Source organism: Herpailurus yagouaroundi, unplaced genomic scaffold, assembly GCF_014898765.1.
Source record: "Herpailurus yagouaroundi ecotype Mexico unplaced genomic scaffold, PumYag 188, whole genome shotgun sequence".
Classification (NCBI taxonomy): domain Eukaryota; kingdom Metazoa; phylum Chordata; class Mammalia; order Carnivora; family Felidae; genus Herpailurus; species Herpailurus yagouaroundi.
Window position 1 is genome coordinate 31,868,034 of NW_024412419.1, and position 15,642 is coordinate 31,883,675.

At 35.8% G+C, this 15,642-nt stretch overlaps 1 protein-coding gene and 1 non-coding gene across 3 annotated transcripts in view; both read right to left on the bottom strand.

Moving 5' to 3' along the window:
• Positions 1-294: 294 nt before the first annotated feature.
• Positions 295-15,642, bottom strand: part of HNRNPLL (heterogeneous nuclear ribonucleoprotein L like) — a 38,395-nt gene continuing 23,047 nt past the window's right edge. Inside the window, exons 7-13 of one of the 2 annotated variants that reach the window (XM_040496558.1) lie at positions 14,960-15,031; positions 9,530-9,747; positions 6,554-6,675; positions 5,874-6,075; positions 5,165-5,222; positions 4,976-5,074; positions 295-1,038 (exon numbers count right to left, since the gene is read on the bottom strand). In XM_040496558.1, the coding sequence (XP_040352492.1) occupies positions 983-1,038; positions 4,976-5,074; positions 5,165-5,222; positions 5,874-6,075; positions 6,554-6,675; positions 9,530-9,747; positions 14,960-15,031 (827 nt within the window). In that variant the 3' untranslated portion in view covers positions 295-982. The remainder of the gene's footprint in view (positions 1,039-4,975; positions 5,075-5,164; positions 5,223-5,873; positions 6,076-6,553; positions 6,676-9,529; positions 9,748-14,959; positions 15,032-15,642) is intronic. The other variant, XM_040496559.1, reaches the window with a different exon arrangement.
• Positions 7,483-7,584, bottom strand: LOC121044636 (U6 spliceosomal RNA). The gene has a single exon (XR_005797400.1). It is a non-coding gene; the product is annotated as a U6 spliceosomal RNA (small nuclear RNA).

Genomic DNA, 15,642 nt, shown 5'->3' on the forward strand with positions numbered 1-15,642 from the left:
ACAAATAGCTATCTGTTTGGAATAAAAATAAAATTAGATCCTTACACCTTGCACCATATAGAAAAATACATATATTACTGATGGATTCAAGAGTAAAAAATAAAAATGCAAGTACCCAAAATTCTACATCCAATATTAAGGGGTTCACGAACTCCCTAAAGCCCATCCATGGATCTCAGGTTAGCAAGAAGAGGAACTGTTAATCATAAAACTTCCATTAAAATCTCAATGCCAAACACCAGATGTGTTTTCAAGATCAAGTCACATGCAACAAATGAAGATGAACACATTAACTCATTGTTGTAACTTTATAAAATCTCCAAACTGGAACTAGAAACAGAGGCATGTCAATACAAATGGACAATGACTTAAAAAAAAAAAAAAAATTACACCAATTTAAATAAGTTTGAGTGCATACTGTACAAGTGTACCCATGTCTGTTAGCCTTTCAGAAATATAAAATCAGCTAAATCTTTAGTACTTAAAATTCATTATGTGCAATGTTATTCTCAAACTTGATTAAAATACTTAATAAATACAAGTTATGTTTAATATGAATAACTGCAACATACGTAAACATCTAAACATATAATAGGAATTCTATAATATTAAAATGCAATACTTTCACCTGCATTAATCTCATACACAATGGAAAAATACTTGCAGATAGTTAGCATTAAGAATGCAAATATATTTTCACTGTGGAAGAAAAATAATAAGATTAGAAATCATATATTTGAGTAATCTACAAGGAAGCTGTAGATAGTCTACATTATGATATTCTATTTTAAAATGAAAACAATTCAATATTTAACTTTACAACAAATTTACTCAAGGCAAAATATTTGTTTATTACAGAACAGGATCTTAAATCAAAGGAAGCAAGGCAACATTAGATCAACAATCTTAGATTTTTTTTAATGAAGTGTAGCTTTAAAACTGTAATAAAGGTGAACATAAATTCTAACATGCTCTTCTCTTCTTATAAATGGGATGATGTAGAAAAGCAAAGCTTCAATGTGTAGGGATTGGAACCATCTGTAAAAATTAAAAAACAAAGTTAACAGTTCACTTCATCAAACTTTCAAGATTACCTTGAATTAGCAGAGTCAATTATTTCACCTTCGTATAGCATCAGGAGCAGAAACATAAAGAAGGAAAATTTCTATGCAAGGAAAAGGGAAGATTACTTCTGTACATCGCTACCGGCAGTTAACCTACATGAAGACAGGGACTCTGTCCACGGTTACATTCCTACTGCTGAACATTATCTGACACACAGAGGAACTCAATGCTTCTTAGTGAATTAATTAATCATTACAGATAAATAGTATAGGATTAGGCTTATGTTCACCAGCAAAGCTCCCTTTGCAGAATACATTAGAATGGCAGTTCCTCTATAAAAGCCATTTCAAATACAGGCTGGGAAATGGGACAAGAGTGGAATGTATAGGAAAATATTAATAAACTGAAAAAGTTCCAGAAGATCTACTATTAAATTCTAAAATTACTCAATAAAAACAGTATGATCCACAAAAATTTTTCCATTTTATACATTTTTCCTTAACTTTTCAGACTAGACAGAAATAATTCTTCCTTATTTGATTATGCAAAGAAATAATTCTGGTATCTTAATGTATTAAAAGCTATCATCCTTCAAGAAAAACATTCCTATAAAGGAAAAAGCTTATAAATAACAAGTATTTGCATGACACTGGAGAGGATAAAAAGATAAATAATTGTTCTAGCCTCCAAGGAGTTTATTTTTATTTTTTTTTTTCAACGTTTATTTATTTTTGGGACAGAGAGAGACAGAGCATGAACGGGGGAGGGGCAGAGAGAGAGGGAGACGCAGAATCGGAAACAGGCTCCAGGCTCTGAGCCATCAGCCCAGAGCCTGACGCGGGGCTCGAACTCACGGACCGCGAGATCGTGACCTGGTTGAAGTCGGACGCTTAACCGACTGCGCCACCCAGGCGCCCCTCCAAGGAGTTTAAAATTCATATACTATCTTGTCTATGTCTCAAATATATATGTAATTTTAAGCCTTTAAAAAACTTCTATTGAGGGGTGCCTGGGAGGCTCAGTCAGTTAAGTGTCTGGCTCTTGGTTTCGGCTCAGGTCATGATCTCACGGTTCATGGGTTCAAGCCCTGCATCGGGCTCCACACTACCAGTGGAGCCTGCTTGCAATCTCTCTCTCAAAAATAAACTTTAAAAATAAATAAACAAATAAAAACCTTCTAATATTAAGCTATGATTCACTACCTAAAATTTACTTTTGTGACTAAAAAGTTAAATGAGATATTCCTATTTATTTTTTATCTTTTAATTAAAATTTTCAAACATAAAAAAATTTATAGATTAGTATGACAAACCCCTATATGTCACCCAATTTTTTGTTTTAATTTTTTATGTTTATTTATTTTTGAGAGTGAGAGAGACAGAGTATGAGTTGGAGAGGGGCAGAGAGAGACGGAGACACAGAATCCAAAGTAGGCTTCAGGCTCTGAGATGTCAGCACAGAGCTCGATGCGGAGCTCAAGCTCAGGGACCACGAGATCATGACCTAAGCCAAAGTCGGCCGCTTAACCAACTGAGCCACCCAGGTGCCCCTCTATCACCTAATTTTAATAATTGTCAAAATTTGACAGTTTTATCTACCTACCCTCCACACACTTTTTGGGAGCTAGAATATAAAAAACAATTTTTTTTAACCATTTATTCATTTTGAGAAAGACAGAGCGTGAGTGGGGGAGGGGCGGAGACAGAGGGAGACACAGAATCTGAAGCAGGCTCCAGGCTCTGAGCTGTCAGCACAGAGCCTGACGCGGGACTTGAACTCACGAACTGTGTAATCATGACCTGAGCCAAAGTTGGATGCTCAACCGACTGAGCCACCCAGGTGCCCCTGGGAGCTAGAATATTTTAAAGTAAATCCTCAATATGTTATTGTACCCATAAATCCTCAGTGTGTATTTTTCCTTTCTTTCCTCATCATACCTAATTAAGTTAGTAATATTTTTTCTTCCAATATTTAGAAAAATAAACTTTTAACACCCTTTAGATCCAGGATCAAAGTACACAGCACAACGCTTCAGAAGTTATATACTTGAGGGGCGCCTGGGTGGCGCAGTCGGTTAAGCGTCCGACTTCAGCCAGGTCACGATCTCGCAGTCTGGGAGTTCGAGCCCCGCGTCAGGCTCTGGGCTGATGGCTCAGAGCCTGGAGCCTGTTTCCGATTCTGTGTCTCCCTCTCTCTCTGCCCCTCCCCCGTTCATGCTCTGTCTCTCTCTGTCCCAAAAATAAAAAAAACTAAAAAAAAAAAAAAAAAAAAAAAAATAAAAAAAAAAAAAAAAAAAGAAGTTATATACTTGAGTGTTCTTTGCATGGTAGAAAAAGAGGCCATTTACCATTTTGGAAAGATTAAACAGAGAGACAATTTCATTTGATACAAATTAAAACCAGTATTCATGATAAATCAAATTGTGGTACATCTCCACCATGAATAGCTACTATGCCTGTGCTTTAAAAAAAAAAAAAAGTGGCTTTGCATGTGCTGATACAGAAATAGCTCTAAGACATAGTAAATGAAACCAGTAAGGCAAAGAAGAATATGTACAGGAGAACCATTTTGGGGGCACCTGGGTGGCTCAGTTGGTTGAGCATCCGACTCTTGATTTCGGCTCAGGTCATGATCCCAGGGTCACGGGACTGAGCCCCACATTGGGCTCTGCACTGAATATGGAGCCTGCTTGGGATTCTGTCTCTGTCTCTCACCCTCTGCCCCTCTCTCCTGCTTTCTCTCTCTCAAATGAAAAAGTAAAAGATTCTCTCTCTCTCTCCCCCCTCTGTCCCTCTTCCCAACTTGCGCTAACAACAACAATAACAACAACAACAATAATAACAACAACAAAGAAGAACCATTTTGTGGGTGTGCCTGGGTGGCTCAGTCAGTTAAGAATCCAACTCTTGATTTTGGCTCAGGTCACCATCTCACAGTTGTGAGACTGAGCCCTTCACCTGGCTCCACACTGAGCAAGGAGCCTCCTTAAGATTCTCTCTCTCTCTTTCTCTCTCTCTCTCTCTCTCTCTCCCCCTTTTTCTCCCTCTGTCCCTCCCCCACTTTTATACACGCACAGGTGCATGCATGCACCCTCTCAAAATATTAAAAAAAAACAAAACATTTTATGTAAATTTTTTAAATGTAGATATACATACACTGGAGGAGGAATAAAGAAGACAAACAGATTGTAAGTTGTAGAAACCTTTAACTTTCATTTTGTACCCTTATGTGCTTTAAGCTTTTTAACCATATAAATGTATGTATGTATTACTTTCTTCTAAAAACATCAAGAGGGATTGTGGGAGCCAGCATCCAAGATGGCCTCGATGATCCACCCTTCTGATATTCATAGCCCTGTACAGTCTCCTCCCACACTGTACCACAGTTGGTCTGTGCAATTAAAATACAGCATAAATGATAGTATGTCATTTCCAAATATTAGGGTATAAAAGACATTGTGGCTTCTGGTTTGGTTTTTGCTCTCATTTCCTTTGGATCACTTACTCTGAAGAAAGCCAGCTACCATGAAATGGCCAATGTAACTTGACTGGACTTGCAAAGGACCACGTAAGTGAACTTGGAAATGGATTTCCCAGTCCCCAAGCATGACTTGAAATGACTGTAGACCCAGAAAACAGCTTGACCACAACCTCGAGAGATCCTAAGCTAGAAATACCCAGCTAAACTGTCCCCAGATTACTGACCCTCAGTTTGCTGTCTTAAACTGCTGAAAGTGGTAATCTGTTATACAAGCAATAGGGAACTAACATAAGGATTGTGTGGGGGGTGGGATTTATACGCCTTTTTATTTTGTACTTCTCTATATTAAAAAGACAGTAATTGTTATGGTAAAATTACTAATGTTTTGACAGTAACTGCTATTGAATAATTATGACACAATTTCACTTACTTGGAACTCTTATCTGGTAGTGATTAAGTGCGGTAAGGGCTTCCACTGCATCAGTTTTGCATTCCCATTCTAACAGCCCAGAAAGTGTTTTGGCAGAAGCTAAAACAAAACAAAGAAACACAAATCCAGTTGTTATTTGCTTGTCATCAGTTTAACCAGAAAACCTAAAAAGAGGGAATGTGCACTTACGTTTTGCATCAAACACTTTATATTTGATGAATGTAAGAACTTCATGGTCATTACATAACTGTCAAAGAAATGTAAAACTCCATTAAAAATATGGCCAAAATAATAATATTCCTGTTTTTTTAAGAAAGTAAATTTATGGCAGCATTTAAGACTGGCATGCATGAATTACATCAAACACTTTTTAGATTAGTAAATTCTAGGAGAAAATCAACTAAAAAAAAGTGATATTCTGTGAACTATGTAACTTATTTAGTGCTATACAATAAAACCACAAACTGGTAACTGAAATACATATTTTCAGAGCTGACCAAGATTTATCTAGTGTCTAAGGTAGGGAGTGGAGTTCCAGAAAATCAATTCTTTTCTGAAATATTTCCTACATTTAGGCAAAAAGGTAGGGATAGATAACATTTTTTTATGGGCAAGATTTAAGGGCATAGTAAAAGAACTTTCTGATTCCAGAAGTAAGGTCTCTCACTCTCAATCCAACTCTCAAAAAGACTGAGCCACAAACCAACAAAAGACTAATGCAGAATGGAAGCCAGAAAAGTACAATGACCAAAGAATGAACTATAAAGTACCAAATAAATAACAGAATACTATTAACATCAAAAGTAGATGAACAGCGCAAGACTTTAAAATGAGGCTAAAATATTTTAAATTTTAAAATAAGACAGAACATTCTGCACAACTCTATTTCAGCACCCACCTTGGTGAAGGTCTCCTCTGTGACACACAATGGAACATTATAATAATGCAGCACACACGAGGGCGGCTGAATTATATTCTTAGATGCTTGACCAGCACTTGTAAAGCGATTATTTTTGCTCATTGCAAAATCTTTGTAGCTACTTGTACCATCCTCCAGCTCAAATATTTGACTTGGAACAACTGAATGTTGTTTAGACACACTAAAGATTGGGAAGGAAAAACGTACAGAACATAGCTTGTTAGATAAAAAGCAGCAAGTAGACAGTCTCGAAATGTTAATACATATGCCTGCATTCAATTTTAACAAATAAGACAAATGTAGCTATTTTAAATGTGGTTTAAATATTTAATATTTTAAACATTTATTTGAATATTTAAATTTAGTTTGAGTTATAATCCATCACTCATAGCTTAGATACAGTCTTGTATTAGGAAACTTTACACAAAACTTGCCCATTTTTACAGGCTGTTTTATGGTAACACTAAAAACTAGGTATAGGTGAGCAAAACCTGAATTATATGACCCTAACACACTTTGTCTAAAATGGTAACATTATAGGTGCTAGTTTCAAATGTGCTCTCAATTACATTAAAATATTCTGAAATTGAAATTAATGTTTCTAATAAAAATGAAGTTTTTTTTTAACACTTTTAAAATTTACCACTTAAGATAATTACCAAACATTAAGTCTTTTCCCAAATAATTTGACATTGTTAAGGTGTGTGACAGCTCTTTCTACAGCATACTCATCACCCATTTCTACCAGTGCTGTACCAGGAATGGTCTTCATAAACTTTACCTGTAAATACAAAATCCCAAAAAGGTGACTATTTATTTCCCTTCTACAGTAACAGAATTTCTGAAAGATAGTATGATTTAAGTGGTTGATGTCAAATACAGAAGATCACCTGGAATCTTGACTTTATTCTGCTGTGCTATTACACACTCCTAGCTCTTATCAAAATTCAACAGTTAAAAAGGAAGATGATAGGGGCGCCTAGATGGGTCAGTCGCTTAAATGTCTGATTCTTGATTTTGGCTCAGGTCATGATCTCATGGGTCATGAAATTGAGCTCCCACTGTCAGCATGGAGCCTGCTTGGGATTCTCTCCCCTCCCACTGCTTGTGAGCATGCACTCTCCCTCTCAAAATAAATAAATAAACTTAAAAAAAAAGGAAGACTATAATTCTATTATATAGCACAATAAAGAAGAGCACAGGCTTACCCTGACTCTGCTATTTATTGTGTGATTTGGGGCAATTTACTTCACTTCCCTGAGCCACAGACTTCCCTATGAAATGGAGATAACGGTAACATCTAGTAGGATTCAACAATATTTACTCATTCAACAAACATTTACTAGGTGCCTCAAACATTTTGATAAACACTGTGTGAGGTACTGGGAATTAATGGTGAACATAATAGACACAGTCTTCTTGAAACTTATATTCTGGTAGGTAGGTCAAAAATTTTAAAGTAAATAGTAATTACCGACTTTTCAGAATGCTGTTAAGGCAATACTCAAGATACTGTAAGAAATAATACAAGATGGCCTTGAGACAGCACTGCCAGGAGGAAGGCTTGTACAAGGTTAGGGGCACTTTAAAACACAGGCTTTACTTCACAAGTTCTCATAACATCTTGGACAGAGGCCATACTTATCCTCTTATATTATTCCAATTTTAATATATATAACAATGTAGTAACGAGGGTTAGATGGGTTGAAGTATGATAATTATTCAGCATAGTACCCCGCCCCTTGGAAAGTCCTTAAAATAGCTATTCTGTACCACTAACATTCACGATACCTTGAATATACTCCCTTCTTATTTGTTAGCCTTAAAAGAACACTACAAACATATTTACACAACAAATGCAGCATAGCATTTATACCCACCCTTGCAACTAACTATCCTTTTTAACGGGCTATCTTGGCATTTTTATACTGCTCCTGTATTTAAACAAAACTCAGTTATAGTAGAACTTTTCAGCTTTGCTCGAAATCAACTGTTTTCTTGCGGGCAAAATTTCTATACATTGATTTAATCCAATAACATCCTACAAATCTAATAATGACTAAATATATTAAATATGGAGCTCTTATATTCATGAATCTCAAAAAAAGGTGAGGAATAATTAACTATATATAGGTCTTTTAAAGGATTATCATAACTTGAGATTCGTGTATCATAATATATTATTTAAAATGTTTAAAAATTTTTGAGATATGGGACTAGAATTGTTCAAATAGCACACAGAAGATTTTGCATTTATCACACAAAGTGATTTATGTTTCTAAATCATGAGACAATTAGTTCATAACACAAAAGACAAAGATATACTAAAGATGTTGATTGAACTGCCTGATTCTGATTATCTACAAATATGATAAGCACAAAGAGACAACCTAAGTGATAAGGCTAAAATACACACTAAAGCCCATTTAGTCATCAAACATGCAGTTCCTAAACCTTAACTAACACCTAGGTGTCTTAAGATAAATGTCTGTGTGAAAAAATTCTGGACTACTTCTCCCAGTATTGCTAAATCTATCCCCTGTATTCCTGGCTAGTTACATAAGCAGAGATATCCCATATGTTAGCCCTAGACCAAAAGTGGAATTTTCTTTCCTTTCTAAATGTGGTCAAATTGTTATGTTGAGGAAATTCTTGTCTCAGAGATTTTCTGAGTTGCTTCCTCAGATCAAGGAGGCTTTAGAATTAAACCAAGTAAGAACTAAGAGTACCAACTATTCAAGCCATGCTCCCCCTCCCACACATTTATGACTCACATGCTTATACCTTTTTATTGTAGTGAAAAGAACACTAAAATCACTTAAAACAATAGAGAAAAATAACATTACCTCAGTACTGAAACTCAAATTGGCAAGGGTATCGAACAATTGGTGACTTAAGACTACCGATCACTTCCCCAGTTAAATTTTCCATGATTCTTTAAAAAACAGTTTAGCATCTACTTTATGATAAGAACTATTTTAAGTATTTATATCAATGAACAAAACATCACAGATCAGGGAAATAGATGCCTAGTGAAAACAAGGTTACAGCTCTTTAAAGATCTTTAAAATATATAAAATTTAAATGTTTTGCTACTTTTTGAGTGAGTATAAGCCTCCAGACAAAGTTTTGGACACATTCTTTCAAAATGGGTCAGTTTCAAATACTGATAGAGCTAAAAGCACATTGTTCCTCAGAAGATACTAGAACTCTAGCATTTAGAAGGCCAAGTATATAAATCCAGGATTTTCCTAAAAATTCATGACTTGTGCTCAAGCTCCACGAAAGTAACTGCTCTTTCAAATTCTACAGTTCAACATGTTAAATGCTAGACAGAAACTCTTTGTAATGATAAAATTAATACAGGCTTTATGTCTATAATACTCTAGTGGTTGATTAAACTGTTTTGGACTTCTATTTTTAAAGTATTTTTAGTACCAACAACCTATACCGATCACTTACCAACAAAAAACAACTTCTGAAGTTCCTACCTAATGAATTTTTAGCGTACATTGGTTACTACTAAAAGAACTTGTATGTTCCCAATAAAAGGCGAAGACACATGTATTTACTGCCTATTCAGACTTTCCTGCTAGATATCCTAGCAAAAGAAATTAATATGAAATGAAACTTACCTTTTCAATATTTCCATATAAGCAGAATAGGTTGAACACTCTTGAACAATTCATTTTTAGCTGATGTAATCCACTAACCATTACAACTGAACCAGACGGATTTCCTCCATGCATGTAAGAGGAAGAAGCCTGTGGTAACGGATACGCCACAAGCTCAGGTGTATCTCGAGAGCCCATTCTGTAACGACTTGGTAAAGGCAATAATGGACCATGGGAGCCTATGAAAATGATACAAAACAAAACAAAACACAACTTTAGCAGATACGCTTCATCACACAAAAAGTAAACTCTTACTATTAGCTAGTTTGGTGTATGTCCCAGGAAAACTCAAATGTGTTAATATTCAAATATAACCTGTGGGGATTAATAAAATCTGTAATTCTTTGTATCAGATCCTATATACATTGACCTGCACACCCCTGCATATACATCAGGCTTTAAGTTTGTATTTTTAAAAATATTGTTGAACCAGAAGTATACAAAATCAGGCCATAGATAGTGGGAATAAGGGGAAATCAGTGTAAAACTTTGGGCTGCTGTGTATAAATTATACCTCAAAAGTTTTTTAAAAGCCTCCTGCCAAAATCTTTTGGAGGATAATACAGTAACATACACAACGAAATCTCAGAAACTATCTCTATATACAGATATAACAAAAGGAACATCTCTTTAATTCCAATGAAAAGCTGCCTCCTTGAATATATTTTACTATAATGTGCTTTCTAGTTAGTATTTTATCCCCCAATTCTAATTTAGGAAACTAAACCTCTAATTTAGTTAATATCTCACCTATGCAAAGGTGTCATTTATTCAGCACCCTGCACTATCTGAAACAACATCAAGAGCCCAGAAGAAAATAAAGGCTGAGTGTCTGAAACTGTTGTCACAGAAACACACATAAATCTATGTCTCGCGCTGAGAATCCTTATTAAGAATCAACATGCTAACTTTAGAGTAGTTCTAAACAACTCTATCTGGTTTTCCCATCCATAACAGATTGGAAGTAACAAGAAAAATAAAGCTAAAGTGAATGGAACAGACAGGAATGAGGACGGAGTCTGGAGAAACTGATACTAAAAGCAGGCATAAGGCACATTCACAACAGCAAGAAGAGAGGCGTAAGAACTGAGAAGCAACTAAGAAACAGACTCATAAACTGGAGGTTGTGGGAGGCAAGGAGGGAGGGGGGTGAAATAGGAAGGGGATTAAGAAGTACAAACTCCCAGTTACAAAAAAAAAAAAAAAATTAAGTCTCAGGGATAAAAAGTACAGCACAGGGAATATGGTCGATAACACTGTAGTAACGTTGTATGGTACCACACTTCTCGTGGTGAGCACTGCATAATGTATAGAATGTCCAATCACTATATTGTATAACCAAAACTAATACAACAGTGTATGTTAGTTGTAGTTCAACTAAAAAAAAAAAAAAAAAAAAAAGAAGAAACTCAGATGGAGATACAGCTCAGAAACGTAAATCCATACACCTTCAGTGCTCCTGAGTTAGTGATTACATAATCGAAGCATACTCTGGTACATGCAAAGGTCTTCTTGATGTGCAAGAAACCGATCCAAAAACCCAAGTCTTTTCCTCATTTCTCAAGAAGTAAAGCGTATATAATACTACTGACTTTCATTTTTATCCAAGACTAAGGGACAACTGTCATCTACTAAGTCAGTCACTAAGAAACTACATCTTGGTATTCACAGCATGCTATTAGAACTTATGTGGACTCCAATTCAGACTTCAGTATTCTAAATATAGTTGCCATTCATAACAATTCTGCAACACTACCACTGAGCACACACATAGTGTGAATTCCTACAATTTCATGAAGGCAGAAACACCTTATCAATTCATCGTTATCAGTGTTGTCTTAAATTGGAATTCAACTGCTCTTCCTGCTGGGAATTGATAGTTTATTAAAACAATCAATATAGCTCATCAATATATACTTGTTAGTAACTATACATATTTTGGCCTCTAATTTAGAGTGATACATATAATGGGGTCAAATATCAATCATTCTTACCCCTACTGCAAACACACACATACATATTATACCATACATATTACACTACCACCATTTGCTTGTACAGTAATGACATTTCACTATTATCACTAAATATTCTTTTTCATAGGAAGTAGAAAGATGTGTGTATGTGCTAGATGGGCAGTGGAAACTTCCACTCTACTTAAGTTCCCCAAGGTCCAAAAATGCTGAGATTCACTGCCCTAGGTAACAACTGAATTCAGTGCAAGAGAATAACTGACGTTTGTAATTATGACCTCAGCCATCACGATTAAATTATGTTATCTATGGGGCGCCTGGGTGGCGCAGTCGGTTAAGCGTCCGACTTCAGCCAGGTCACGATCTTGCGGTCCGTGAGTTCGAGCCCCGCGTCAGGCTCTGGGCTGATGGCTCAGAGCCTGGAGCCTGTTTCCGATTCTGTGTCTCCCTCTCTCTCTGCCCCTCCCCCGTTCATGCTCTGTCTCTCTCTGTCCCAAAAATAAATAAACGTTGAAAAAAAAAAAATTAAATTATGTTATCTATGCTATTTACATTGCTGCCTATATTGTTTAAGAAGAAAAAATAGAAATCTTTAAAAGCTTTCTATATATAAAACAAAAAGTTCACGCAAAATATTTTGATCCTTAAAAAGCTAATACTTCTGGTATTTAAAAAATTCACTTATGTGGGAAAATACTACCTAAATGGCATTACTGTCATTTTAATAGCATTTCTCATCTTTGATACTTTAAAATCTTTGGTCCAGGAGCATATCCAAAGACACTAGCAATTAATATATAAACTTTTCTTAGGCTCACAGCAAATAAATCTGTATAAAAGTAGCAAAAATCATACTTTTCAAATATGAGGGCATCTGCAAGTTTATCTCATAGGACCGGGCTCCCCAAATTAAAAAATTTAAAATATTCTGAAAGCATAGATTTATACTGCTATAATAAATCAATGAATAAATTTAATCTAATTAAAAATTAAATCTTTTCTATTCCTCTTTCTCCTATACCATCATAAAAGAAAAGCCACTTACGATATGACACCAAAATGCAAATACACTGGTTTTGCTGAACTACTCATCTGAAGGCACACAGCTGTGATTTGCAATGTTTTTTAAAAGGCTCAGTATCAGAGCGCCTGGGTGGCTCAGTCGGTTGAGTGTCTGACTCTTGATTTCGGCTCAGGTCATGATACCAGGGCTGTGGGATAGAGCCCCACATCTAGCTTCACGTGGAGATTCTCTCTGTCTCTCCCCCCCCTGGCGGCTCCTCCCCCCGCTCCCTTCCTAAAAAAAAAAAAAAAAAAGTCTCTGGGGCACCTGGGTGGCTCAGTCGGTTGAGTGTCTGACTTCGGTCATGATCTCACGGTGTGTGAGGCGGTGTGTGAGTTCGAGCCCCGCATCGGGCTCAGTGCTGACAGCTCAGAGCCTGGAGCCTATTTCGGATTCTGTGTCTCCCTCTCTCTGCCCCTCCCCCACTCATCCTCTGTCTCTGTCTCTGTCTCTCTCTCTGTCAAAAATAAATAAACATTAAAAAAAAAGTCTCAATGTCACTAGCACCTATTCCCATCTTCTTTACTTTTTCCCCCATTTCCTCACCTTACTTCTCTACCTCTTTTTATTCATCTCTCTCTCTCCTCTTATACTCTATTCTGCTTACTTCCCTAGAAAAGAAGAACAAGTTTTCCTCAGAGAGGTAACTGCTTCAATGGACAGAGCTCAGAATGGTCCCTACACAACCATTCCTGCTGAGCAGGACTCTCCAGAATGATCCCTATTTAACTACCAATGTAAAGAATTTTACACCTCTCTTTAAGTAAGCTTACATTTTAAAATTTACACACACACACACACACACACACACACACACTAAATTGGGGTATGAAACTGATAAGGAGTTGGACAATAAGCTTTTTAAAACTATAAAGTTCTTCTAGGGTATATAACACAGTTTTGTTTATATAATTTTTCGGTAAGATGGATTTTACAAAGAAAAGCAACTCTGAAAATCCATACCAAGAAAATAGTGTCAACACTACCACAGTAGGGTTCTGTCCTTCATTTATTCTTTAACAGGTTATTCTAGACCCTGTGGCAAAACATTTAAACAATTTTTAGCATTCAGCTGACTGCCATGACACATATACTCCACAACTACACTACAAACTTGTGATTACAATTCTTTGTAACCCTCCATTATGGAAAGCATAGTGGACTCTTAATAAGTGTTTCTTTACTACAGGAGCAGAGCCATCCTTATGACCAGATTTAATATTTACGCTGTCAAAGAAATAGCTAAGAAAAATTATCAAGGAGCTCATTAAAATAATTGTAGTAAGATTTTCATCCTATACCACACTTACTGTTTAGACAGAACACAGATTGTTTCAATCATTTCTGCCATATAGACTACCATAGCAACTTGAACATACACACACACACACACACACACACACACACACACACGTAATAAATCCTGGAGTTCAAAAAAACAAACTAAGGAATAAGCTTAAGCTCGCAGCTAAGAATAATGATCAAACACGCAGGCATGCTGAAAACATTTCAGAAAACAGGCAACACTGGAAGCTTTTCAAAGATAAATCCTGAGAGCACAATATAGCAATTTCTATTTTCTATACCACTTCTAATAGCATCATACTTCAGCTTTAAACCACAGAATAGGTGGGGTCACTAACTATTTAAAACTAAAAAATATTTAAAATCACAGAACTTCTAACCAGTTACAAGACTTATCAGTAGCAATTCTCAACATCTACCTATAAGGACAATAGTCTGATACCTAACTTTTTCCTGGGGAAGAGTATTATTCTAGGTTTCATGATCTTAAATCTTATCAATATACCAAACATTAAAACTAAGAATTTTTAAAAGAGGAATTAAATACAAACAAATTTAGCCAAAGCCAAAATACCAACTGTAGAATTGTCTTAACTGTAAAAGACTTAAGGCTCTAACAAGAAAACATATTTCTTTTGGACAAATACCCCATCCTTTCTGCCTTTATTATTCAAAGTTCCTCTTTGCTCATAATTGGTATAATGGAAGAAAATATACTTACTAAAGCAGTATCTCTTTTTGGTCTTCTAACAGACCAGAACCCACTACTAATCAAAATCAAAACCAAACCAAACCAAAACAAAATGGTAAAAAAGCTTTTCAATCTCCAACCAGTAGCTCTCATTCATCTCAAGGATTATATATCAATATCCTAAGAAAACAAAGGATTTTGGACAACTCCTTGGGAGTACATTTTAAGTGACTAGTCCCCTATAAACCAAGTCAGGTGAGCAGGAAAAATAGAGACAAGAAATGTGCCATTCTTCATCAGAAATGCAAAAATTCTAGTAGTTTGTCTATACTACCTTCCTTCTGCCTTGACAAACTTACCATAGCCATCATGTCTAAACGAAGAAGGGTGTTCTCCCAAAATGGCTTGTCTCTGGCGACCCTTTCCTCTATCTGACACAAAAGTAGAAACATGGTTTTAACAATTTTGACCCAAGTACTTAACAGTTCTCACATGGGAAACACCCATTCAAAACATCCATTACAATTCATAAAAGAAATAGGATTCCTGGTTAACTTTAAACATCCATTCATATCCAATTTAAATACAAACACCAAAAGTTTAAGGAAGTAATTCTATCTAACAAATTCCACTTAACTTGAAAATATCTTTTTGGCAAGTGCCAAATACAATCACACTTTCAAATTTAAGGAAAGAATGGATACTTTTCGGAAAGTGAACATACACAATGCTAGAGTTTGACACTGTACAGAAGTTTTTACCAATACATGTCTTTAAAACAAGCTTTAAGTGCAGTACTTTTGAAAGACAGTACCTGAATCATACTATTAGCTTCAACAGCAACACATTTTCAAAGTGGGCTTCTTTCAAGAAGTTCAGCATAAGCCAACAACAACCTGTATTACATGGTTTCACAATCAGTAAACACAGAGTATTTTGTATGTATATACACATATTTACAAACACCTACTGACTTGAGAGCTGGAAATCTGCACATCACTGGCCCATATTATAGCATGGATTGGTCATTGTCTATAGACCT